The sequence below is a fragment of the Ctenopharyngodon idella genome, chromosome 18 (assembly GCF_019924925.1).
Source record: "Ctenopharyngodon idella isolate HZGC_01 chromosome 18, HZGC01, whole genome shotgun sequence".
In the NCBI taxonomy this organism is placed as follows: domain Eukaryota; kingdom Metazoa; phylum Chordata; class Actinopteri; order Cypriniformes; family Xenocyprididae; genus Ctenopharyngodon; species Ctenopharyngodon idella.
The window spans coordinates 4,756,035-4,783,455 of record NC_067237.1 but is presented as its reverse complement, the minus strand read 5'-3'; the positions used below and the strand labels follow the sequence as shown (position 1 = coordinate 4,783,455).

Sequence of the window (27,421 nt, the reverse complement as noted above, 5' to 3'; positions counted from 1 at the left end):
AGTGGTTTTCGTATTTTTTCGTGATTTTGACATTTCGTGTTATCTAGTTTCAGTACCTAGATGTCGCTCAGCAACACAGGTGAGGGAGTGGAGTGGGATCCGGAGCTGGAACCAGGGCTGGAGCTGAGACAGGATCTCATAAACCTCGGGAAATTAAAGAAGGTAATGTTAAAGCGAGCTTTTTATTTTTACGGTGCAGAAATAAAATGCAAGACGTAAGCTAAACGCTATTGGCTATTTAAAAAAGCGTTTCGTTATGTCCCGCCTCGACTTCCTGTTACAAAGGGAACGTAAACACATTGAGTAAGGGTAAGGGTAGTTAATACACATTTTCTGTTATTTACTAAGTTTGTTGTTGTTCTGTCTACATTTAGCAAACTAAGACAAAACAGTTTTCTTTCTGTTTCAGAGCAGGAAAAGGTTTCAGTGATTTACAGTGGCGACTTTCTAAGTGAATTTCTAAGTTAAATTCAGAATTATGAGTGACATTTGGTGTTTCTGCCAATTCTGTTGTGATGCTGATATTGGCAAAATAAGGAAATGGTTGCTTTTTAGTCCCAAATGACGCACTATACACCCTTGGAATCTCATGGATAATAAGATGCATATGCTTATATTTAATTTTCCACCCCAAACCACCACAACAGCAGACTATATTTATAAATAATGGCAATGCTTCCTTAGATAACGATTTAAATAGCCTATATTTTATTCATGATTAGAGGTTAGTAATATTAGTACAGGTGAGGAAAACCATAAGTTTTTAGGGAGAAGGAAGATCTGGTCATTACAGAAATGGATGTAATAAAGTTAACATCAGGAAAGCATGTGGGCCAGACAATATCCCTGGATGCGTATTAAAAGTCTGTGCTAATCATTCAGCACCAGTTTTTACAACTATTTTTAATCTTTCTCTTAATCAGGGTGTGGTTCACACAAGTTTTAAGTCTTCAGTTAGTATCCCGGTCCCTAAAACCCCTAAAACTCCTGCCTGTCTGAACGATTATCGTCACTCATTTCTATATATAGTGATGAAATGCTTTGAAAAATTGGTCAAAACTTAAATTTGTTCCTCTTTCCCCAGTGGTCTGGACCCTTTACAGTTTGCGTATAGTCGTAATTGGTCGCAGATGATGCTATTAACCACATTTTACACTATGCTCTTTCACATCTGGATCAGAGGAAATGGAACTTGATGCTTTTTGTGGAAAATAGCTCTGCTTTTAACAGTGTTGTCCCCTTACACCTCTGCAAAAAGCTTCAAATTCTAAGGCTGTAGCATTTGTCACTGGACACTCCCAGGTGGTTAACATGGGAAACTACACCTCCTCTACACTCACCCTCTACCTCGGAGCCCCTCAAGGCTCTGTCCTCAGTCCCCTGCTTTACTCCCTCTATACCAGCGACTGCATGGCTAAACACAGTTCTAACAAACTAGTGAAGTTTGACACAGTGGTGGTAGGCCTCATTAGGAAGTGGATACTCTCTCCACATGGTGTCATATTAATAATCTCTCTCTGAATGTCACTAAGGCTAATGAGATGATCGTCGACTGTGGGAGGAATCGAGTGATTACAGCTCTTTGATGATTGATGGGGCCACAGTTGAAAGGGTGAGTAGGTTTAAATATCTTTGGGTGTATTTTACAGAAGATCTTTGCTGGAAAATGCATATACATCACCTGGTTAAATTTTATTACAATTTAAAATGTTTTATATTTTCATATATTTCATATATTTAAAAATGTAATTTATTCCTGTGATCAAAGCTGAATTTTCAGCATCATTACTCCAGTCTTCAGTGTCACATGATCCTTCAGAAATCATTCTAATATGCCAATTTGCTGCTCAAGAAACATTTATTATTATTATAAATGTTGAAAACAGTTGTGTACAATTTTTTTCAGGATTATTTAATGAATAGAAAGTTCAAAAACAGCATTTGCAACATTATAAATGTCTATACTGTCACTTTTGATCAATTTAATGCATCCTGCTGAAAAAAAGATTTATTTCCAAAAAAAAAAAAAAAAACCTCTTACTGACCCCAAACTTTTGATTTCTGAAGGATCATATATATATATATATATATATATATATATATATAGTTGTTAGTATTGTTGCATTGTGGGAGAGAATCTAGAGGAAACCATTTCACATGTATATGCATGTGACAAATAAAGAACCTTGAACATTGAACCTATGTTTGTTTGCCCATCAAAACAAAGCTTGCATTGTTCTCTTTGTATCAGTGTATTCTGGACATTGCTTCATTGATTTCCCTTTGCTCCGTCTGGTACAGTGGCCACAGCTTTGATTAGCGCTCCTCTCTTAATAACAGCCAGTGTAATTGCGTTGTATGATTTTTTTTGTTAATGTAAGGTAAGGCTCATAGTTTGGCTAATATATAATTTGTACGTCTGTGTTGTTATCTGTAGTGTACATTTGATTAAAATTGCTCAGTGTTCTAATAACATTACTACTACTAACCATTGTTAAAAGCAAACATTTAAAAAGAGTACTTATTAGGGAAATAATATGCTTTAAAATAATATACTTAAGCATGAATTATATGCTGTTTAAGACACATAATTGCATGTCATTTACAATTAAATTTAAATGTATCATAGTTGAAGTTTGTATTAAATCCAATCAGTTGAACTTAAGAATGCTTAAGTACATCTTTATATGTAGTTTCATTATTACTTCCGTCTTTTGAAATATAGTTAAACTGTGCTGAATATACTGACAAAAATTAATGGTAAACTAAAATATACTTTATTGTGTGTCATGTATTTAAATACATTTGTAATTACACTTTTGAAATGATGTAATTCCTGTTTAGACCATTTAAAATATATTTAAATGTAATATCAAATAACACACTACAGTTAAAATTTTACAGTACTTTACACGTGCTTTAGTATGTTAGTCAACACGTCAAAATAAGTGTACTTCCTTAAAGCAGGACAAAAGATCATTAAAACGTATTTAAAATGTACTTTAAAAATAAAACTTAATTTGCCATTATTACAAAGTGCACTTTTAAAAGTGTACTTAAGTGTGTTAAGAAACAGTCATGAAAGTGTACTCTCTTACAGTTGCTGTCTACAAAAAAAAATGTCGATAGGGACACTACAAAGGCAAAATGCAGTAACTACACAAACACCAAACTGTTGTTGTTTTTTTAGATCCGGTGTAAACATACATAGGTACTGTATTTTATATAAACTATTCTGTAATCTTTCAGAGAATGTCAGCGAGAGAGGGACTGAGGGCAGACTCGACCCACTTCACTTTAGAGGGAGCACCATTTCTCATCCTGGGAGGCTCCATTCATTACTTTCGGGTCCCAAAGGCATACTGGAGAGACCGGCTGCTGAAACTGAAGGCCTGTGGTCTCAATACTCTCACAACGTAAGACCATGACAGGGGTTCACAGTTTTTTTCTTTTTCAAAATCTTCTTGAAGAGTCATATCTGTTCTGTCTGTCAGGTATGTGCCATGGAATCTGCATGAACCAGAAAGAGGAGTTTATCTATTTCAGGAGCAGCTGGATATGGAGTAAGTGATGTTTCTATTTATTTTTATTTATATATTTATTTTTTTGGTTGGGGGTCCTACTTTATTTATATTAAGTGTCTTTAACTACTGTGCGCCTACATTTAAATTAATAATTTGGTACAATGCACTTATTGTGCACATTCATGTTTTTACATCGTGCTTATATTTAATACCTGCATGTAATTAAAGCTGTAATTAATTTCTGTAATCACATCTATAATTACACTGTTGACCCTTCCCTTACACCTTAACCCACCCTTAAACCTACCCACACTACCAATCCTGTCCCTAACCATACCCATATCCCACCTCAGTACCAGTAAATGTTTTTGTTTTTGCACCTAACAATTTTTGTTTTGATGTACGTATGTAGTAGTTAAAGTCACCTACTATAAAGTGTGACCTATAAGAATAAGAAGAAAATATTAGAGATGCTAGGAGGGTTACCTGTGTTCTGGGTGGTTACTATACCAAATCAGTCTCTGATATTTTGATCTTCATACATGGCTTGTAAGTTTAAGTATTTGTAAGTATTTTTTTCAGGGGTTTGAAACCCCTCACAGCCACGTATGAGCCACACTGATGCTTGCCTCAGCAATAAACATTTCATGCCATGTTCTATTTTCACCACTGTACTCATCAATTTAACTCTTTTGCTTGTTTGTAGGGCGTATATTCGTCTTGCAGGGGAATTAGGCCTCTGGGTGATTCTGCGTCCAGGACCATATATATGTGCTGAGTGGGATTTGGGTGGCTTACCAAGGTTAGTGGTAAAATAAATGATTTATTTGAATTTTTTTGTGATGTGTGTGCATCTTTTGTTGTTTGCTTTAGTCTTTAAACTTAATATGACAGGTTTTCATTAGTAATACTTTTTTTATATACCTTATTTTAATTAGCTGGCTGCTGCAAGATAAGAAAATGAAATTAAGAACGACTTACTCTGGTTTCACAAGTGCTGTGAACTCGTATTTTGATCATCTGATTCCGAGAATCACACCCCTCCAGGTGACATTTTTTTTTACCTGTTTTTATGTGTTGAAAATGATTGAATAAATTATAATTGTTAATTATTATATTGAAACTGCTTGCATTGCTCTCCCTGCAGTTTAAGAATGGAGGCCCTATTATTGCTGTTCAAGTAGAGAATGAATATGGTTCATATGCGAAGGATGAGCAATACATGTCGTTCATTAAAGAGGTATGGAATGAAATGCAATCACTATCTTTTACTTTGCAATATGGTAATCCATTTCTTTTATACATACACAGTTTGTTCTCAAAATCAACAGGCATTACTGTCCCGGGGTATCTCTGAGCTTCTTCTGACATCAGACAACCACGACGGGTTAAATTGTGGAGGGGTGGATGGAGGTAACGCTTATATAAGCATTCATTTATTATCGTTCCCACTGCGTGTTAATAATGTGATTTTCATAGGATGTTGCTATTGTTAATTACAGTTAAAATTTTATAATAGTATTTTGCACATGTGCGATCATTTCTTTGTGCTTACTCTACTGTTCAATAGCTTAAGGTCAGAGAGATTTTTAATGTTTTTGACAGAAGTCTGTTATGCTCACCAAGGCTGCATTTATTTTATCAAAAATATTATCAAATAAAATGTTTTCCAATTTAATGTGTTTTAAAATTAAATATATTCCTCTGTAATCAAAGCTGAATTTTCAGCATCATTACTCCCGTCTTCAGTCACATGATCCTTTAGAAATCATTCTAATATGATGATTTGCTGCTCATGAAACATTTCTAATTACTATCAATGTTGAAAACAGTTGTGCTGCTTAATATTTTTGTGGAAAAACCATATTAGATTTTTTTCAGTATATTTGATGAATATAAAGTTCAAAAGAACAGCATTTATTTTAAATAGATTTTTTGTAACAGTTTAAAATTTACATTTTGATCAATTTAATGCATCCTTGCTTATTAATTTCTTACAAAAAAAAAAAAAAAATTCTTACTGACCTCAAACTTTGAACGGTAGGTAAGTAAAGCTCTTCTCCCACAGATTAAATTGAATTGTTCTCACTTTTTCTAAAAGTCTTGCAGACAGTGAACCTGCAGAAACTATCATACGGTGATGTACAACATTTAGCAGAATTGCAGGTCAGTAAAGATTTTAAAATGTTTTCACATTTTTCCTTATTTGCAGTTGTATTCACCAGTTTACTTTGTTAAAATGACTCTGCATTTAAATATGCTGTATTTCTTACAGCCTAAGTAAAACCTCCTATACTATACTGATATATGATAAAGAAATATGGCTTAATGAACAATGAAACACCTACAAATAGTACATCATGATTAGATAAAATACTAAATTAATTGTGCAGCAACAGTTTATAAAACTAACCTACAACATATAGGCTGCACAGAAGAGATATCAACATGTCTGTAAGAGCATTTTCTGTGCTGCAGCCAAAGAAGCCGCTGATGGTGATGGAGTATTGGTCTGGGTGGTTTGATGTATGGGGAGAACCTCATCATGTTTTCGCTGCTCAAGGTAAAGGATCTGCCTCATCAAAGTGGGCATGTGGACATGGACACAGACAGATTACCAAGGCAGAGAGAACAAACTGCTAGAATAGGCACTACCTTTAAATCAGTATCTAAACTTACTTTTTGCTTAACACAATGCATAAATATGTATATGTTTGTGAAAAACAATCCATTTGCATTGCATGATCCATTTTCTCTTGCCAGTATATACTTTACCGTCTGATAAATTCTGCTTTGACGCATATTGTGTCTGCATTTCTTCTGTTATGACAGAAATGATCTCCATAGTGCGAGAGCTTCTGGATCGTGGCATCTCCATCAATTTTTACATGTTTCATGGAGGAACCAGCTTTGGATTCATGAACGGCGCAGTTGACCTGGGCACCTACAAACCACAGACGAGCAGCTACGGTATTACTGTTTTTACTGTATTTTTGATCAAATAAATGCAGCCTTGGTGAACATAAGAGTATCAGAAATCTTACTGTCCCCAAACTTTTGAACGATATTGTAACAGTGTTTTTAAAGCACTTAAACATCGTCCCTTCCTCGTCTCTTTTAGATTATGATGCTCCATTGACTGAGAGCGGTGATTATACAACCAAGTATCATCTCTTGAGGAACCTGCTGAGCACCTACAACAGTACGTTTCTACACTGTGGTCCCTGATTACAGAATCTGCCATTTTAAAAGTGTATTTATGGAGCTGAATCTCTCCGTCCTTCTGTTCTTGTCTCTTTATGTCTGTTTGTCCCTATCTATGACAGAAGAGCCAATATCAGAGCCGCCAGCTGTGCAGAGCAGAAGAGCATATGAGCCAGTGGTTGTTTCTCATTACATTTCTCTATGGGAGACTCTTCAGTGTGCAGAAACAGTAAGAACAATGTATCCCACTATAACATTCTTTCTTTTACTTATTTACTTTCCCTTAAAGGGTTAGTTCACCCAAAAATGAAAAACTCACCCTCATGTTGTTCCAAACCCACAAGACTTTCTTTCATCTTAGGAACACAAATTAAGATATGCAATTTTTTAAATATTGTCTCATATTTTTTTGTCCCTCCATGGAAAATTCACATAACAATAGCAATTTTCAAGCTTCAAATCTATGTAAAATAGTTATGTCCAACTTACTCAATTCAATCATGGACAGTGGTTCTACATGATTGAGACAAGTAAAATCCAATAGATTCAACCATGTTAAATTAACTAGAATCAATTTTGTTCATTTAAAATAAAATAAATAAAAAGCAATAAATAAATAAATAAATAGTTTTCATATACATTGATTTTTACAATTAATTCTTCTTGTTTAATTTTGTGATTTACATAACTTTTGTGATGTTCTGTGTTAGAAATCTAGATGTGATACTGGATGCATCCTAAATTGCCTTAACCGAAAACATTGTAAAGCCTAAATTGATCATAAGTCCATTGGTGGCAATGGTTTTACAATCAACATAGGCTTGCAATGCTTTTGGGAAATGCAACCCAGAGCACTACCACAGTGATTACTTTCTTATTAAAGTAATTTGAAAGTTTGTTAGCAGGTCCTCAACCCAAGCACAAGTGCAACAATTCACCACAATGGTAACCCTAAAACTATTAATTAACAGAAACTTTTAAATATCAACATAATGGAACAGTAAACATTAAAAAGTCTTTCCATTTTCTCACCTTCCTAAAAACTGCTTAAAATAACACTTTATTTCAACATTTACACTCCTAGTTCAGCCCCTTTGCAAAGCATGATGGGAAGTGAAAATCCTGTTTGATTGAGTCCTGGTTGGGTTTACTTGATTGAAACATGTTATTCCAATATGAAAACATCAAGTTAAGTCAAAGAGTAATAGTTTCAAGTCAATTTAACATGAATCAATCACATTTAAACCAGAAACCTGATACAATGGCGTTGAATCAAAATAAGTTGTTTAAATAAAGTGAACAGCATCAAAAAATCATTTTTTTCAGTGTACATCATTTTATCATTAAATATCCTGTTTCACTAGGAAATACATCACATCAGGAAAGAAAAATGGTTTTGCATATGCTGTTTCATGTTATAGGAAAAAAATAGAAAGTGGAGAAAACATTTGACAAGAATTGTTCTCAAAATGACTATACACCTTTTGTCCAATAGCATTTCCGAGCTGATGATCCTATCAGCATGGAGAACCTTCCAGCAAACCACAACAATGGTCAGTCCTATGGGTATACACTCTATCAGACTGACATTTATTCAGGTGGAGAACTCAACTCAAGGAACCATGTTCATGACAGAGCTCTCGTAAGATCTTTTCCTATCTATTTTGGCCTCCATTTTATAAAGGTTATAATGGATAACATTAAAAAACAAATCAAATCAAGGAGAGAACCGAATTCTAATTAATTCTAATCTCTTTTGAAGGTGTTTATTGACCAAGAACTGATCGGTGTTTTGGACTACAGAACTCAGAAAGTTAAAATATCTCACAGTAAGGTAAATATGATGCACTGTTGGTATATTAAAGTTTTACACAAGGTTATAATACAACATAAAAGTTAATATAAATATAAAAGTTTCTAGCATAATAATAATTAGTAGTACTAGTAGTAGTATTATGAAGCACTTTGAGCTCATTTTCCTTCTTTGACTTACAACAATCTTTTTCCTAGAATGTATTCATATAATCTTGCGCTAATTACATTTTATGATGAATTATTTTGCATTTTGCTGATTTTTCTTCCAGAGTGAGAGGACCTTGAGTTTGCTTGTTGAGAACTGTGGGCGAGTGAACTATGGTCCAGCCCTGGACAACCAACAGAAAGGTGTGATAAGATTTATTTAATAATAAATAAATAAATAAATAAACAAGTAAGAATTGACTGAATTCAGTCCAGACTAAAAAAACTGCATAGTGCAAAAAGTGCATGTGAATTAAAAGCTAGACGAGCACTTTGCACTTTTTGCACTATGCAGTTTATATAAAAAACTATTTTGCTAGACTTTTTTAGTCTACTGAATTCAGAGTGCAGTTAGCAATTTTCTTGCTTGTTTGTAAGTACTCGTTTGGCTCGACGCACCTGAAGCAAAAGGATTTTTTATCCATTTGGAGCACAACAATTTTTTTTTCTAGATAAAAAAAAAATCAAGTATTGACATTGTTTAGTTGTATGTAGCAATACTGTAATAGATATGATAAGGTGTGTAGTGACCATAACAACATGCCATTCATTATTGTTTTCATCCATACAGGGCTTATTGGAGATATAACTCTGGAAGATGTACCCCTAAAAAAGTTCTCCATGTACTGTTTGGATATGAAGACCAGTTTCATAAACAGGTTAATTCTGAGTATTTGCTTCTATAGTGTATGACAGCTTGTTTCTGCCACAGAATAAAAAATAAATAAGTTAATTGCAACTTTTTATCTCACAAATCTGACTTTTTTCTTACAATTCTGGGGAAAAAAGTCAATTTTTAAACTCGGAATTGAGGAAAAAAGTCAGAATTGTGAGTTATAAATTTCGAGTTGTGAGATATAAACTCGCAATTGCGTGAAAAAGTCAGAATTGTGAGGTAAAAAGTCACAATGACCTTTTTATTTTTAATTCCATGGCTGACACAAGCTTCCATAATAGTGTTATACTAAAATGGGTAACTTTAACTTCAGCCGTGCCTGGCTTATCTGGGGTTTAAGAACTGGTATCATCTCTCACCTTAGGCCCTGCCTGAAGATATAATTGCTACTGTGCCTACAACCTACTAATTATTCTACTGTTATCTTACTATTGTCTTGACAAATGCTTTCTTACTAAAGTTTAATGAGCCTTAGCTTAATATTCTCTAATAATAAATAAGAAATTATCAGGGTAAATAATGTACACATTTGATATTTTTTATAAAATCATAGGACAAAATTTTTCTCTATTTTTAGACTGCAGTCACAGAAATGGATGTCTGTCGGTCAGAAGCCCACCTACCCTGCGTTTTTCAGGGGAACCCTGGTAGTGGATCAGCCCACAGATACTTTTGTGAAGCTGCCGGTGAGTATTGAGAACATTTCTACAGTTTTATTTTCTTTTCTTCACATTTGCTTTAATCCTTGACTGACATGTTTCCTCACATTGTTGGCAGAACTGGAGTAAAGGAGTGGTTTTTGTGAATGGGCAAAATCTTGGACGCCACTGGTCGGTTGGTCCTCAGAAAGCCCTCTATCTCCCCGGTCCCTGGCTCAGGAGTGGCGATAATGAGGTGACTAGCAAATATGTAGGCAAATAAACATTTCACTGTGGTGAAGTATAACAAAAGCCATAAGCTGGTTCTAGACAATTTATTCTGCATGAATCAATACAAAATATGTCTTCCTTTAAATCTATGAAATGTAATACATGTCAATCTTTTCTTTCTTTTTCAATCATTTAGATTATTGTTTTTGAGGAACTCAAAGCTGCGGAAACAATCCATTTTGCTGAAAATCCAGAATATGGCAAGACAATCGACGTATCAACACAACTGTTTTGCACCCTTATTTGAAACACACCTGCAGTTTTACAATGTAGATCTGAACATAAATTACTTGAGGCAAGACACAACAGATGAAAAGGGTGAAAATTTTGTAGAAGTATATCACCTTCCCATTTGATTTATCACGGTACATTAAGAAAATTGTTTTGTATCGCAAGATTTCTAAAATGTTTAAATATGTGAATGATGCGTTGTCTAGGTTTGTGCTAATTTGCATACATTTTCAGAACAGAAATCTAAACATTGGATAAAACCAGGTTCAAAATTCTTGTTTCATTTTAAGGTTTTTACATGGAGGATTTTGGATGTCTCTTTTTTTATCACTCCATAAATCAGAAAATACTGTCAACATCCAAAAAGCCTACAAAAATCACCATGTTTTTATGAAATATATAAATCAAGCAAATGTTAAATGAACAAATCCCTCTGTAAAAACTTTCAGAATATAAATAGGAATAAAACTGGAGCATTTGGTGTATGTAAGTGCTACTTAAGTGAGAAAACAGCCTTGGAAAGATATGTATTGTAATTGAAATCTACAGATGCAAATAGATACACTTTATATTCTTACTACTAACCTTAATATTCCTCCAGTACTAGCTGTATTAACTAACTAATCACGGATCATACACACAAGCACAACATACATTAGTTGCAACAGGACTGTCTAAACACATAATATACTATATAATAACTTTTATTTCAGACTACCAAATATAATTTATATTGACGAGGTTTGCTGACATTTCACAAGTTTCCAAGAAAATTAAAAAGATCCTGGAAGAAACGTTTTGTTTTATGCTTTTTTATTACATATATGTACGAATGTGTAACCTGCAGTACATAATAAAGGTAATGCTCCTGTCGAAGTTCAGAGTAAAGGTCATTTCAGTGTTGAATGTCGTACGGTGTCACCTGCATACATTGTGATAACTTTAAATAAATGAGAAAATATATGTAATTACAAGAAAACACTCTTCATTAATAAAAAATAAACAAAACAACCAATTATTGACACTAGCCATGAGTTTCCTGGAGGTTGTACAGCACGTGACGTTACTAGAGTGACGGAGACACGTTTCAGCCTCCCATTGGATGACTGCGCTGTCAATCATGTTGCGGCACAGACTGCTATTCTCAAATGAATTAACGTAGAGTGCTGAATGGGCCGAGTAGAGACAATTACTCAAACAGCGGAACAGTAGTTCCGCCTATTGCGTAACTGTCTGACTCGGTCCATTCAGTGCATTCATCGGATTCAGCAACAACTGCAGAAGGGGGGGAAGAGCTGGCAGGTACATTGTTGTCTAACCTTAACCAGGCCATGGCAGGATCAGACATGACAGTGTGCTGAAATTAATGACCACCATCTCGCTGTTTGTCCAGTAACTGCATGGTAAAAGTCAACTTCGAAGCCACCGACATTGTAAGCGGCTTGTTCTTTTATCTGTTTTCCCGCTTTTGCTGGGCAGGTCTCTAACAGGCAGGTGGACATTAGGTCGTAAACCACCAACCCAGTCTGGCGATGGACATTTACGGGGTTTTGGGCTGCTCTCTGGGTGCTGCCCTTGGAGGTTTGATCCTTGTGTGTTATAAACTGGGATTACTTTACCAGCTATTTCATAAGGTATGACACATTCTATCTGTCTGTCTGTCTGAGACTTTCACCTAGTTGTTATACAGTTTGAATCTCTCATGCATATCTATCTAGTGTCTTATAAAATCATAAAAACTGCATTTTTAATAACTACAAGAATTGTCAACTACCAAATAAATAAGCTCAGTTTTGCACAAGACTGCTCTTGTGTAACAACAACAACAACAGCAGGAATTGGACAATTATTTAATTTTTTCAACAAAACAGATGATGCTATATGAACAGCCCTGCTGTCATCTGGACAGACTCCAACCTAACAATTTGTCACCAAATAAGCATTTGTATTATATTGCCAGAAATTTATATAACATTATATTGTTTGGTTTGTAAGGATTAATTAAACAAGTAAGACTAGTATTATTGAGTGTCTCTGCACAAACCGTCTAGCTTCTTTGAGTTCTTAGGAGCACGCAGTAAAATCAGACTTGTGTTTTAGGAAAGATCTGACACAAAACAAAGAGATTAATTCATGAATCAGACATCACTACTTCTATCATGAACTCTCATGATATTAATTTCAGTCCTATGCACTACTGTTTTTCTTAAACGTGAAAGTGCAAGTCTTTATTCTTTGTAACCGCATGGAAAAAAATGACCAGTACATTCTAGAAAATGTCTTTTTTCTCTAGAGTACACTCTTAAAAATAAAAGTTCCAGACGGGGGTTTTCATAGAGATGCAGTAGAAGAACCATTTTTGGTTTTACAAAGAACCTTTCAGTGAGCAGTTCTTAAAGGGATAGTTCGCCCCAAAAAAGAAAGTTTTGTCATCATTTACTCACCCTCGAGTAGTTCCAAACCTGTATGAATTTCTTTGTTCTGCTGAATGCAAAATATGATATTTGGAAGAATGTCAGTAACCAAACAGATCTTGCCCTCCGTTTACTATCATAGTAGGAAAAATAAATACTATAGTAGTCAATGGGGGGCGAGATCAGTATGGTTACTCACATTCTTCCAAATATCTTCCTTCAGCAGAATGAAAAAATGATGATAGAATTTTCATTTTTTGGTGAACTATCCCTTTAAGTGTGAAGAATATTGTAATAGTCTGAATAACCTTTTACCTTAAAAAAACTTTTATGCAATGGAAAGTTTCCATGGATGTTAAAGGTTCTTTATGGAATGATAAAAATAAAAGAACTTTTTATTTTTAAGTGTATAGAGAGAGTTTATAGATCTTATTGTGAACAATTAATTTGTGCATACGTTTCATTTTTTTTGACTTCATAATGTCATAACTGGATCTTTTGGTGTAAGTAACAGACGTTACGTATGCAGGACTCCTCCAATCATTAAGTCTGCTTAAACTCTGTCCTTGCAAGCTTACGTTCATCTGCCTTTTTTGAACACAATACCCGCATCTCAACATCCAATCTAAAACCTAATCGGCGCCCTACATTTTTTATTTTCCGATGATCCGTTACTCTCAGATCACATCACAATATGAAAGAAGAGATCTGTCACTACTTTCGTTCATCACGATTTAAATGTTAATCACTCCAAGACAGAGAGACAGAGCCCTCGACATGGAGGAGAGAGTGTGGCGGAGGTTTTGCGGACTCATGGGGTCAAATTCGTCTTCACGTTGGTGGGAGGACACATCTCGCCCATCCTGGTGGCCTGTGAGAAAATGGGAATCCGTATCGTCGACACCCGCCATGAGGCCACAGCTGTGTTTGCTGCCGATGCCGTAGCAAGACTTTCTGGTAAGACTGGTCATAAACAAAAGCAGACACATCGCATCTTGTTGCAGGAGCTGAAAATCTTCTGTCTTGCTAATGTAGGCACTGTTGGTGTGGCTGCGGTGACGGCGGGGCCGGGGCTGACGAACACAGTGACTGCGGTGAAGAATGCTCAGATGGCTGAATCACCACTGCTTCTGATTGGTGGTGCTGCTGCTACTCTCCTGCAGGTCAGGAAGTGCCTTATAGACTATGAGACACGTACACGTGCACTTCATGCGCATGTCACCTGCGTATTTGCTCTCTGCTCTGTTTGGCTTATACCTCTATAACTGCCTTATCTTTTCTTCATATTTCTTTCTGTGTCTTGTGCAAACAATAGTTATTATCTCAACTCAGGGATGATTCTCAGGGAACTAGCCTTGAACCATAAAAGTGTGCTTTTGATGTAAAAATCGTTAAAGAGAAAGTCACCCAGAAATTACAATTAATTCATTTCCATACCCTCATGTTGTTCCAAATCTGTATCACAAACAAGTTTGGTTACCATTGACTTGCGTTTTATGGAACCACCCAGATGTCACAGACAATGAAAAATATATGCTTATAAAAACCAGAACTTTCAGTTTGATGAAACATACAAGACATGTTGTTGTTAAACTACTAATGGACCTATTGTACCGGAAGTGTGGCGTTAAGACTCGTTCACGCCTGGAATCATAACAATAATGACGCCTAATGTGTAACAAATACAAAGTTCTGCCATGAAACTCTAGATGGTGCAGGCTGACGGGTCCTTAACTCAATCTGCTAGCAATCACATCATTCTATACAGGGCACAGCTGATTGGTTCCTGTTGCATCAGCAGCCAATGAGCTTGCTGCTCAACTTTCAAATATTTGGTCAGTGTTTGCTTTAGTAGTTTGCAGCGCGCTTTCAGAAACCCCTCACATTCCCCAGCTCCACATGTATAGATCTGCTATGGGTAATTCATGTATTCATATTGTGCAGCAGCAGCATGTCTTACTTGCTCACTTGCTCATTCTGCCAAGACCAAAAATATTAACATTGCCATATCCATTATCATGCCAAACACTCAGAGAGTCATCATGACAGAATGATATTAGCATCCACACCAATGCTTAGTAATGTTATGTTAAAGTCTTCACTTTAAATGCTCAAACTTATTTGAATTCTGATTGGCTGTCAATGTTTTTATCATTCTTCTGCTGAAAAAATAGTTCTTAAAGAGATTCCAGCAATATTGTTCCTCTGCGTACTAGTTATAGTTGTAGATGTGGTGTGGACTTAACCTAATCTCATAGAATTAGAATGATTATTAAAATGTATATACATTATTATAAGTTTCTTTAAACTTAACTAGAGTTGTATTTATCGTAGTTATTGTTCTTGGTGTGAACAGGGCTTTATTCAGTTGAATCTCAGAGAAATAATTGTTGGGTGTCAGTTGCATCATACTCTTTATTCCTTTGTCATTAATATTATGCGTGACTGTTTCGTTACAGGGTAGAGGTGCGCTACAGGATATTGACCAAATGTCCCTCTTCAAGCCTCTCTGTAAGTTCTGTGCATCAGTGAGGACCGTGAGAGAAATTGTTCCCACTGTAAGAAAAGCCTTGGCCATCGCACAGTCTGGCACACCAGGTACAACGGCGCTGAAATTTACCCATACCTGTATTCTTGTCTCCTTTTTACTGACATTGAAATGCCAATCACGTGATTTGTGCAAATCGGAGTTTATTGGGGGGGTGGTGTGGTTTTATATGAATTTCTCTCTGAGGGGAACTGACTCTTCAGAGAAGTTGAATAATGCCTAATAAATTAGTGTTTATAAGCACGGTGCTGCTTTGTGTACGGGGTAACCGCTGTATTTCTACTTTTTCCATAACGGCCGCGTACTGTGAATTTGCATTTTCTGCCACTTCTGTTCAGACCATTGCAAAAAATAAATAAACAAATAAAAATAAATAAATAAAAATGTATTCAATAAAATATATAATTATTTATTCTTTTGACATCTCTTCAGTTTAATGGCTGAAATATGAGATTTATCATTAACTTTTTGTTAAAAGTTTTTGTCAAAACTTGCATTATTTGAACTGTAAAGTTGTTTAATGGTAATTTTTTACCATCATTTAACAGTTTATGATTTCACCATAGACACTGGAATTGTTTCAAAACTACATTTCTACCTAAACGTGTAGTTCTATTCCTTTTTTTAAAGAAGAATTTGAAGAGTATTAATGAATATTATTTGTATTAATAGAAATTATAACCTTTTTCTACAAATTATCAGCTTTTTCACTGGTCTGGAGTTTGTAGGTATTTTACTACAGCACAGGTGATGCCATTTTTGTTGGGCTCAAAACATGTTTTATCTCAAATTTTTAAAGCAAGTGATTTCCCTTCATGATTTAATCCTATGTAAATGAGCCCTGTTTGTAATTCTGTGAGTTTAATTCTATTTCTTTGATTTCTTTGACAGGCCCAGTGTTTATAGAGTTTCCTATAGACACACTGTACCCTTACCATGTGGTGGAAAAAGAGTTTGCCCCTAAAAACACTCCCAAAGGGCTGATGGGGAAAATCATTGCATGGTACAAACATTTAATCAGTATTCACATGCTATTATTCTTGCACCTGATCTTGTTATTAAATGACAAGTGACGACATTTAGAAGTGTTTAATAACTTTCTTTAGCACGATTAAAACTACCGTCGTTCTTGTCATCTCTTAGGTATCTCAAGAATCATTTATCAAACTTGTTTGCTGGAGCTTGGGAGACGCGTGATCTTTCCCCACTTCCTGTTCATATCCCTCATGCCACAGAGGATGAGGTAAAGCTCGTCTACCCTGTTGTGCCATGTTTCTGCAGGCATATTTTCAACTATATTGGAAGTTATTCTGTAGATGCAGCTGATTAATTATATGATAATGATTCAGGAATTGCTTTATCATCATCATCCAGTCTTAGTATATCACATAACAAGAACTACACCAGGAAAAAAACCCAAAGCAGAAGGAGAAATGTTGAAATATTGACTTTTGCCCCAAATACATAAGATAAGATCACATTACACTTGAATGTCTCTTAACCCTTTACTCTTCGCAGGTCCAAAGGTGTGTGGAGTTGGTGAGCAGAGCCAAGAAACCTGTCATACTTCTAGGCAGTCAGGCAACATTACCCCCCACACCAGCAGATGATATCAGGTACATTTCAGATATAAGATTTTGATTAAACATTATATGGTCAAAACGTTGTTAAAAAATGAAACATGCACAGATAAATTATTAACAATAAGATCTATAACATGCATTTAGAATATAGTTAGGATGAGTTTTCATTTCATGCAGACTTTAAGATCCTAAGAAACATAAATTCAGTATGTGTGTCCAAACTTTTGTTTGGTACTGTAAGTATGGAATACATTGATCAAAGAAAATGCATTTGGTTTGTAAACACAAGTCCAAAACAACAGCAAATGATGTACATTATTGATCAAAAGCCTTTGACTCAGATAAAAGCACCCATAAATCATGATTATCAATAACTCAAAGTCAGTTTTTAGTCACAAGATTTTTTTTTTAATGTGTCTCACAGAAATGCCTTAGAATCTTTAGGCATTCCCTGCTTCCTGGGTGGAATGTCCCGAGGGATGCTGGGAAAGAACAGTCCACTGCACATTAGACAGAACAGGAGAGATGCCTTAAAAGATGCTGACCTCGTACTGCTGGCAGGTGGAAAACAGCGCCAGCTACTGTACAGTTGGAATATGTGCAGAATTTGTGTTGTCTACAGCTCTTTGTATGTTTTGGAAAATTGTGATTTCCAGGCTTGGAAAAGATAATTAATACAATTATAAAAAAGTAAAATCATGGACATTTATAAAATATTTACATTCATGGGAAGTGGGAAAGTGTGTGTTTTGCATAGTTCTTATTCCTGAATGTATTTGTTTTGGTGGATAGGTACGGTGTGTGATTTCAGACTTAGTTATGGAAGAGTTCTGAACAGACGGAGCAAAATCATTGCAGTCAACAGAGACAAGAGTCAGCTACTGAAGAACTCAGACATGTTCTGGAAGCCAACAGTGGCCATTCAAGGTAAACAACTATTTTGTTTGTATAGTACAGTTACAACAAAGCTAGTAGATATACACTACCTTTCAAAGGTTTGGGGTCAGTAAGATATTTTAATGTTTTTGAAAGAAGTCACCTCTGCTCACCAAGGCTGCATTTATTTAATCAAAAATACAGTAAAAACAGCAATATTGTGGAACATTATTACAATTTAAAATAACTGTTTTCTGTTTGAATATATTTAAAAATGTATTCCTGTGATGCAAAGCTGAATTTTCAGCATCATTACTCCAGTCTTCAGTGTCACATGATCCTTCAGAAATCATTCTCAAAGTACTCATTTGCTGCTAAAGAAACATTTCTTATTATTATTATCAATGTTGTTGTGCTGCTTAATATTTTGGAGGAAACTGTGATACATTTTATCAAGATTCTTTGATAAATAGAACATTTAAAAGATATAAATAGATATAAATAGAACACTTTTGATCAATTTAATGCATCCTTGCCCAAACTTTTAAACAGTAGTGTATATATTAAAATATATTAAAAAAAATATTTTTAAATACATAACATCAGGTAATACAATTTTTTTTCACAAAACAAAAAGCAAATATATAAATAACAGTGATAATCAGCAGCATTTAACTAAATATTTTGATAGAAAATAGAAGACTTAACAAGCAGAGGCTTAAATAAATCAGTGAACCAATTCACTAAAATGAAACTTAAAAGATATATAACTTATACTGCTATTTGTGTTAGGTAACAAGATTTCCTTTCCCAACTGATTCAGGCGATGCTGGTTCCTTCCTTCTCCGTCTCTCAAAAGCCCTGAAGGGACACAGATGCCCAGAGGAATGGCCTCAGAAACTGAAAGAGGCAGATGACATCAAAGAGAAAGCTAACAGGTGATCTTATTCCAGCCGTTGTACTGGTGCTTGGATTCATTGTCTGTGGAGACACTGACCCTTTTCCACCGACACGTTTGCGCAGATTTCAGGCTGTGTCTGTTCTCAAACCATTCTGCATTTTCACTGCAGAAAAGGGGGTTCTGGGCCAGAAAGATTGGTTTTTAGACCGGTTATAGTCACAAAAACAATACGTAGCAAGTCTGTGGAAACACGCGGCTGGTTTGTGACAGGCTCAAGTTTGCTTGGCCGAGAACAGGCTCTGGCTCAAGAATATGAACCATTCTGGTGGAAAAGGGGCAGACCTACACTGACTGCATAGCCCAACCCCACATAAACCCTGTTAAACATTTAAAAACAATTGCCAGTAATACCTCCTTTCAATTAAACGGGGTGTCCATATACTTTTGGCCATGTTTAATGCCATCTACCTGCATATTTTATGTTAATGCCCTTAAATTATGTTTTTGACCTCAGAGCAAAAGCAGATGAGAAGACAGAGAGGCATTTGAACCCTTTGAGTGTTTTGCACCATGTGGATGAGCTCTTGGCTGAGGACAGCATCATCGTGGCTGATGGGGGAGATTTTGTGGGCAGCGCTGCATATATCATGAGACCACGGGGCCCGCTCCGCTGGCTGGACCCAGGTGAGAGGCAGAGCCATCACTGTAGAGCCATATTTTAATATCTTGTGTCACATTGTAAGCATTTCAACTGAAAGGATCCACAAAAAATCTGATTGCATAGGTTTATCTTTTATCATGTCTGAAGTTCAAAAACAATAGACTTAGAGCACACAAAATTTCTACAGACACTGCAACGGTTGTGATATGATATTTTATAAACAAAATTTCAACATATAACAAATAAAAATAAATCCAAAAAGTAAAAATATACAATCTACTCCACTTTACTGCAAAAAATGTGCGTTCTTTTAATTCAACCAAGAGGTTACACTGTGTCAGTGCTGATAGCCTCGTGGGCAATGTGCCGACATACACTACCAGTCAAAAGTTTGGAAACATTACTATTTTTAATGTTTAAGTCTCTTATGCTCATTAAGGCTGCATTTATTTCATAATAAATACAGAAAAAACAATATTATTGTAAAATATTATTACAATTTAAAATTATGGTTTTCTATTTTAATATACTTTAAAATATAATTTATTTTTGTGATGCAAAGCTGAATTTTCAGCATCATTACTCCAGTCTTCAGTGTCACATGATCCTTCAGAAATCATTCTAATGTGCTGATTTATTATCAATGTTTTAAACAGTTGTGCTGCTTAATATTATTTTATAACCTGTGATACTTTTTCAGGATTCTTTGATGAATAAAAAGTTAAAAAATATCAGCATTTATTTAAAATAGAAATATACACTACCGTTCAAAAGTTTGGGGTCAGTAATTTTTTCTTTCTTTTTTTTTGAAAGAAATTAATACTTTTATTCAGTACAGATGTGTTAAATTGATAAAAAGTGATAGTAAAGATTTATATTGTTAGAAAAGATTTATATTTTAAATAAATGCTGTTCTTTTTAACCCTTTATTCATCAGTGAATCCTGAAAAAAGTATCACACGTTCCAAAAAAATATTAAGCAACACAACTGTTTAACATTGATAATAACTGAGTATCAAATCAGCACATTAGAATGATTTCTGAAGGATCATGTGATGCTAAAGACTGGAGTAATGATGCTGAAAATTCAGCTTTGCATCACAGAAATAAATTATATTTTAAAGTATATTAAAATAGAAAACCATAATTTTAAATTGTAATAATATTTCACAATATTATTGTTTTTTCTGTATTTATTATAAAAAAATTAATGCAGCCTTAATGAGCATAAGAGACTTTGTTCAAAAACATTAAAAATAGTAATGTTTCCAAACTTTTAACTGGTAGTGTAATAATTAATAATAATAATTTGTTATATTTATATAGCGCTTTTCTGGGTACTCAAAGTGCTTTACATATGGAAGGGGGAATCTCCTCAACCACCACCAATGTGCAGCATCCACCTAGATGATGCGACGGCAGCCATATTGCGCCAGAACGCCCACCACACACCAGCTTATTGGTGGAGAGGAGACAGAGTGATGAAGCCAATCAGTACATGAGCATGATTAGGAGGCCATGATTGACAGAGGCCAATGGGCAAATTTGGCCAGGATGTCAGGGTTACATCCCTACTCTTTTGGAAGGACGTCCTGGGATTTTTAACGACCACAGTCAGGACCTCGGTTTAACGTCTCATCCGAAGGACGGTGCTTTTTGACAGTATAGTGTCCCCATCACTATACTGGGGCGTTAGGACCCACACAGAACACAGGGTGAGCACCCCCTGCTGCTGGCCTCACTAACAACTCACTAACTAGTTTTCCCAGGAGGTCTCCCATCCAGGTGCTGACCAAGGCTCAACCCTGCTTAGCTATAGTTGCCAACCAGTCTTGGGCTACAGGGTGATATGGGTGATAGCGCCGTTGCGCTTCGGTGAGTCCCGGCTCGTGGACCTTTCCTGATCCTGTCCCCCCCTCTCTCTCCCACCTCGCTTCCTGTCCACTCTATACTATCCTAATACAATATAGGCAAAAGTCGCCAAAAATAAATCTTGAAAAAAAGAGGTCACACCCTGACTTATTGATCTTCAATTGGTCACACATCTTCACGTGAGATGAATTGGCAGGTCAGAGTTCATCAAACTTGAACTTTGGAGCACACCGAAATGCGAAACTTCTTCACACAAGCTTGCTTTTTTGGTCTCTAGCATTCGTATGCATTGGAATGGAAGTCAATGGGATCAAAAGTGTTGTATGACCACTCCTTTAGGCTGATTCAAACTTTTTTCCACCAGTAAATTTACATTTTTTTAAAGCATTAATTCTATGTTTCATTACACACACTTAGTGATTTTATCTATTTGAAACAAACATATCCATATATTAAAATAATATCAGTATCTCTTTAGGAGAGGGTATTTTATACACAAAATAACATTAATTAGTTCAGTGCCTACCTGGAGAAGTGACATTTGTCTTTGGTCCTGACAAGTAGCATTAAAATAAAAGAAGATTCAATGAACATATTGTATTTATTTTTGTATGAACAATCATAAAGAAAGAATAATTGTCTTCACTGGGTTAACAACATGTATTATGTATGGAAGCTTGTTTCCACCACTAAATAAAAAAAATTTGTTATAACGTCAGAATTGCGTGATATAAAGTCAGAATTGCGTCTTATAAAGTCAGAATTGTGAGATATAAAGTCAGAATTGCGTCTTATAAAGTCAGAATTGTGAGATATAAAGTCAGAATTGCGTCTTATAAAGTCAGAATTGTGAGATATAAACTCGCAATTCTTTTTTCTCTCACAATTGCACATTATAACACGCAATTGCGAGTTTATATAACGCAATTCTGACTTTATAACTCGCAATTCTGACTCTATGACTCGCAATTCCGAGGAAAAGAAAGTCAGAATTGTGAGATAAAAAGTTGCAAGTACCTTTTAATTTTTATTTCATGGCGGAAACAAGCTTCTATAATTATGACATGTAGTACATAAGAACTTAAGTTAATTTATGAAATACAAGGTTATAAAGTAATGAATGGGTTAAATAAAGACAGAACTGTTCATACTGTACAGGAATAAATCTTTTATCATTTTATTGATTTTTGTAGTTATACATAAACTTACCTCAAGCTGCCTAGAGATTCCAGCTGAGGATGAAGGTTATGATGACAACATTCTTAAAGCTTCTTAGGGCTCATCTCAAAAAAGTAATCGAATGAGACTTCCCAAACTTTAAATATTCTATCTAGTATACAAACTAAGTAAGCAATTTCCAGTAGAAAGCACAAAGAACCACATTCAGATCACTCTCCAAAATTCGTATCACTGAAGCCTCTACTTCCAGGTCAGAGCCAATGAAAATAGAGCGCTGTTTAGCCCACCCACACAAGAAAAGTTGGTAAACGAAAACTTCGAAAATGTAAATGAAAACTGTGGCAGTGATTTGGTTACACTTTATTTCAACGTTCCACTTTAGGTATTCTATTAACAATAAGTAACTTGTCAACTAACTCATTAGAGTATTAGTATACTGTTAGGTTAGAGTTAGGTATTAGGGTTTGTAGAAAAAGTTGACGTACTGTAGTTGAAAAGTTACTTATAGTCAGTAGAATGTCTGTTGCAGGACCATCAAAATAAAGTGTTGGCAGATATTAAGTAGACCATTTTACTCTAATGACTGATAGTTGACGTAGTTGCAAAGTTACTTAGAGTTAGTAGAACGTCTAACGTGGACCATCAAAATAAAGTGTTATCGTAAATTCATAATCCATGATTTCCAAAAAAGAAGCTTTGAAAATTAAGAATAAAGAATACTGTTTATTTGGATAACATGTTGCATTTTTGCCATTGAGTTCATTTTCAGAGTTTGTCTTCTTTCATCATTGTGTAATTTCATGAAAAGCTACTTTCTCTTTTTTGGCACAAATTTAATTCTATAATAATCTCCACCTCTGTTTTTTTCAAACCTATCAAATGCACTCATAGTGTTTGTGTTCATCATGACTTGTGGCTTCTCTTTGCACCAGGGGCTTTTGGGACTCTGGGTGTTGGAGGAGGGTTTGCTTTGGGAGCGAAACTTTGTCGACCTGAGTCTGAGGTAAGATCTTAAAGTAAGATCTTTTTTTATTTCTTGTTAAATATGTTTTACTCAGATCACAATGCAGCCTTAATCACATTATAATTGTGCATGTAAACATAGCCAATATCTTGTTTACAGGTATGGATCGTTTACGGCGACGGCTCCCTCGGATACAGCGTGGCTGAATTTGATACCTTCACACGCCACAAGGTAACAAGCCCTTACAACACTGATTATAACTTTTACAGCATCGAGTTCAGAATGTATTGAAATGTGTGTTTTGTAAAAATGCACATTTACAACATTTCTCTTAAAAGGATAGTTATTATACACTCCAATGCCATTTCAAACCTATAAGACCTTTGTTCATCTTTGAAATGCAAATGAAGATATTTTTAATGAAGAGATGTTACTCCATTGAATGTCTATTCTATCAAAAGTTTGACGCTTCAAAACGTTCATAAAGTGATACTAATAGTGTTGTCACGGTACCAAAATTCCTGTAGTCGGTACCAATGCCAGTAAAATTTTATGGTTCTCAGTACCAATTTCGGTACCACAGGAAAATCTGTTGGAACTATTTACTATTCTATTTTAACTAAATTCAATATGATAGTAATCATACATATAAATATTTGAGCAGCGTGTGTATGTTTGTGTGTGTATATATACCTCAATGAAATAAAATTTGGAATATAAAAAAATAAATAAACAAATGCTCAAACATCCATTATTTCCACACAAAGATGCGCCATATAGCGTACTGCTCTGCGTTTTGAGAGAGATGTGGGACACGAGCAGGAAGAAGACCATTTCTCTTTAATAATATCTTCATGTTATCTCCTGATGTTACAAACAACTGACACTTGTTGTAAAAGGTCTGAAGAGCGAGTTTTATCCTCCGCAGGGGCAAGACATTCAGGCTATGTTTGATTTTGCGCTGCCAGAGAAAGCAAAACTAAAAATCACTGGCGTGTGTGAAAGGCGCTATACAAATAAACTTGACACGCCTTATAAAGTCTAATAACAAGCACAAACTGCGTTAAATAGAAATTGACGTGCAAGCAAAAAGGTTTCTGTCCTACAGTGTTTTTTCTACTTTACCACAGTAAAGAATGCGAATATAAGGCCTAATTAAAAGCGAACCAAAGGAAGAAGCGTTCATAATCCCCTGCGTGAGTGAAGATTTGGAAAAAAGAAACAGAAACTCCATGTTCAGTGGAATTACTAATGGAATATTGTTAAATTATCTGCTAATCGGGTGACCAAATCACGATTCGCAAAACAGAATACAAAGCCGACAAAGCTTAAATGTATGGACTCATGAACCTCTCTCATTTGGCATGAACCAAAATGTCGGTACTACAGAAATGCTGGTATCGTCACATTTTCAAAATTTCAGTACCGACTTGGTACCGAAGTACCGGTACTTTTGACAACACTAGATCCTAAAATAAATCCATATGAATCAATCGGTTTAAACCAAGTCTTCTGAAAAGACATGATCGCTTAATATAATGAACAGATTTTATTTAGTTGATATTTATCTTGCAGAAGCTGTAAATTAAATGTGAATTAAAACCTAAATTAAATCTATCCATCATATAAAGTGAATATTCTTCTCTTCAGAAGAATTGGATTAAACTGATCAATTCATATGGATTACGTTTATAATGTCTTTACAAACTTTTTGAAGCTTGAAAATTTTGATTGTGTGGAATTTCAATGGAGGGACAAAAACGATAAGATTTGTGTTACGGAGATGAACGAAAGTCTTATGGGTTTGGAACAACATGAGAGTGAGTAAATGATGACAGAACCTTCATTTTTGGGGAAACTATCCATTTAAATCAAGGTGTTAAGTGTAAATTCCAGGTCAAATGCAAGTTTCAAAAGAATCCGTGGCATGTTGTTCACTTGCCTCATAGACTTCCATTGTAAGCTCACAACTATCAACACTACTTTGTTTGTTTTAACCTACTTGAATATATTCTGTGAACATTTATGCTGTCAATTAGCTTGTTTAACCTGGAATATTCCTTAAAAAGCATCTTCAATGTGGCTTCTTTCTGCTTTTCTCTTGGTAACTTGTAATGACTCCCTTGTCATCTCATGTCAGACCCCAGTGATCGCTCTGGTGGGAAATGATGCGTGCTGGAGTCAGATCTCCAGAGAACAAGTGCCTATGCTGGGGAGCAACGTGGCCTGTGGTCTTGCCTTTACAGGTGAGGTGCAATCATTAAAGTGTTGTTCACTGCATTTATTTATATGTCAATGCTAATGTTTCGAATCAGCAGTAAATCTTACGAACCACAATTTTTCATCAAATTATCAAGCTCTTTTCCAAGGGAATATATTGTGTATTGATCGGTCATAGTGAGGTGTTGCATCACATGCTGTTCCTCCTTGCAGATTATCACATAGTAGCTGATGGTTACGGGGGAAAAGGTTACCTGATTGGCCGAGAGGATGAGTTGCGGCTTGATGACATCATTAAAAAGGCACAGCAGGAGTGCAGAGAGGGAAGGGCAACTCTGCTGAACGTTCTGATCGGAAAGACTAACTTTAGGGAAGGTTCAATCTCGGTTTAGAGAGAGACACTGTGCACCATCCTGCCTAGATACCCAAAGTCTTTCTTGTGTTGTCATGCTCAGAATATACCATAAGACAGCCTATACTGAGTTATATAGATTCAGCTGATTTGAAAAGAGATCAAAGCAAATACATATCAGAGGTTCAGAAACATTTCTTCCTTGATGTTGTGACTAATACAGTTCAAATCAAAACTTTCAAGAACATGTCTGGGTTGTATTTCATCCTAAAACCAAAATAAATAAATGAATAAATCATATACTGTAATGTTTAAAGAAAATGAAGCCGTTTAAGACCATTTACGATTTTTTTCTAGTATGACATTATACTTATGATATAAAAGGGAGAATATATATATATATATATATATATATATAGAGTGTTTTAAATTTTTTTGTTTTTTATTTCAGACTGAAATGTGAGCTTGGATGTGTTTTGCAAGTACTGTTTTCATTCGAGCTGAAAAGGAGCAAGCACAGTGCCTTCACTCTGTCCAGTTAACATTGATTGATGATTGAATAATATAATTTTTTTTGAGTGCCTGTATTTACTGAATGTTAAACTGATCTTGTTCAGAAAATCAGATATTTGCTAGAAATATTTTTCAAAAAACTTTGTGTGAATCGAATGGCTGTATGTTTGTTTATTTGAAAAAGTCAATCTTAACCAAAGTAATATCCTAACAGACGCTTGGAAATGCAGTCCTGATTTTTGCTGCTATACCAGACCTGGACATACTATAAGGCCTCTCTTCGGTTTGTGATTGATCACTTCAGCATCACCCACAAAATGACCGTGTGGATATGGTGACATAATTTATCACCATTTTTTTGATGTAATAAAATCTCTGAAGTACAGTGTTACAATTGTTCTGCATGCAAACCATTGTGCATTTATTAATCTGAGGCGTCATCCATCAGCTATTAGTAAACACTGTAATAAAGTAATATAACCATGTAACCTCCAAATACCCTAGAAATGAAACCAGCATTTCTAAGATCATCACTTTTGCATCTACTCAGGCCCAGTAATCACTGCAGATTTATGAAGGTAAACTCATGGTCATACTTATGGCTTTACTTTATGGGCCCTTGTGCTGTCTGCTCACAAAACCCCTCTAACCACAATTACAGTACCTGCTTAATCAACATTATGTAGATTTTCATGTGCAATCAGTGAGAAGCAATCAAATACATGGCCAGTGGGTGAAAAGAGAGAACACTAGAG

General features: G+C 35.3%; 2 protein-coding genes across 6 annotated transcripts; both read left to right on the top strand.

Moving 5' to 3' along the window:
* Positions 1-90: 90 nt before the first annotated feature.
* glb1l2 (galactosidase beta 1 like 2) lies at positions 91-11,551 on the top strand. Of its 3 annotated transcripts, XM_051870025.1 has the most exons (20): positions 91-162; positions 1,533-1,612; positions 3,250-3,416; positions 3,495-3,563; positions 4,231-4,326; positions 4,463-4,571; positions 4,672-4,764; positions 4,856-4,937; positions 5,626-5,690; positions 6,003-6,087; positions 6,357-6,494; positions 6,646-6,726; positions 6,851-6,957; positions 8,224-8,370; positions 8,491-8,562; positions 8,813-8,891; positions 9,319-9,406; positions 10,001-10,109; positions 10,201-10,317; positions 10,489-11,551. In XM_051870025.1, the coding sequence occupies exons 2-20, from the start codon at positions 1,586-1,588 to the stop codon at positions 10,597-10,599; spliced, it is 1,842 nt and encodes a 613-aa protein (XP_051725985.1). In that variant the 5' UTR covers positions 91-162; positions 1,533-1,585; the 3' UTR covers positions 10,600-11,551. The 3 variants fall into 3 exon arrangements, with proteins under 3 accessions (XP_051725985.1, XP_051725984.1, XP_051725986.1); XM_051870024.1 differs by lacking the exon at positions 91-162 and having other exon boundaries at positions 1,400-1,612; XM_051870026.1 differs by lacking the exons at positions 91-162; positions 1,533-1,612 and adding an exon at positions 2,219-2,381.
* Positions 11,552-11,724: 173 nt separating this feature from the next.
* Positions 11,725-27,054, top strand: ilvbl (ilvB (bacterial acetolactate synthase)-like). 3 transcript variants are annotated; one of them, XM_051870019.1, is made up of 16 exons: positions 11,725-11,885; positions 12,063-12,217; positions 13,753-13,954; positions 14,033-14,160; positions 15,457-15,595; positions 16,437-16,548; positions 16,689-16,788; positions 17,064-17,161; positions 17,553-17,689; positions 17,921-18,055; positions 18,828-18,942; positions 19,420-19,589; positions 23,550-23,620; positions 23,741-23,812; positions 25,722-25,827; positions 26,015-27,054. In XM_051870019.1, the coding sequence occupies exons 2-16, from the start codon at positions 12,116-12,118 to the stop codon at positions 26,191-26,193; spliced, it is 1,866 nt and encodes a 621-aa protein (XP_051725979.1). In that variant the 5' UTR covers positions 11,725-11,885; positions 12,063-12,115; the 3' UTR covers positions 26,194-27,054. The 3 variants fall into 3 exon arrangements, with proteins under 3 accessions (XP_051725979.1, XP_051725983.1, XP_051725980.1); XM_051870020.1 differs by having other exon boundaries at positions 11,821-12,217; positions 13,757-13,954; XM_051870023.1 differs by lacking the exons at positions 23,550-23,620; positions 23,741-23,812; positions 25,722-25,827; positions 26,015-27,054 and adding an exon at positions 20,893-21,445 and having other exon boundaries at positions 11,819-12,217.
* The last annotated feature ends 367 nt before the right edge of the window (positions 27,055-27,421 follow it).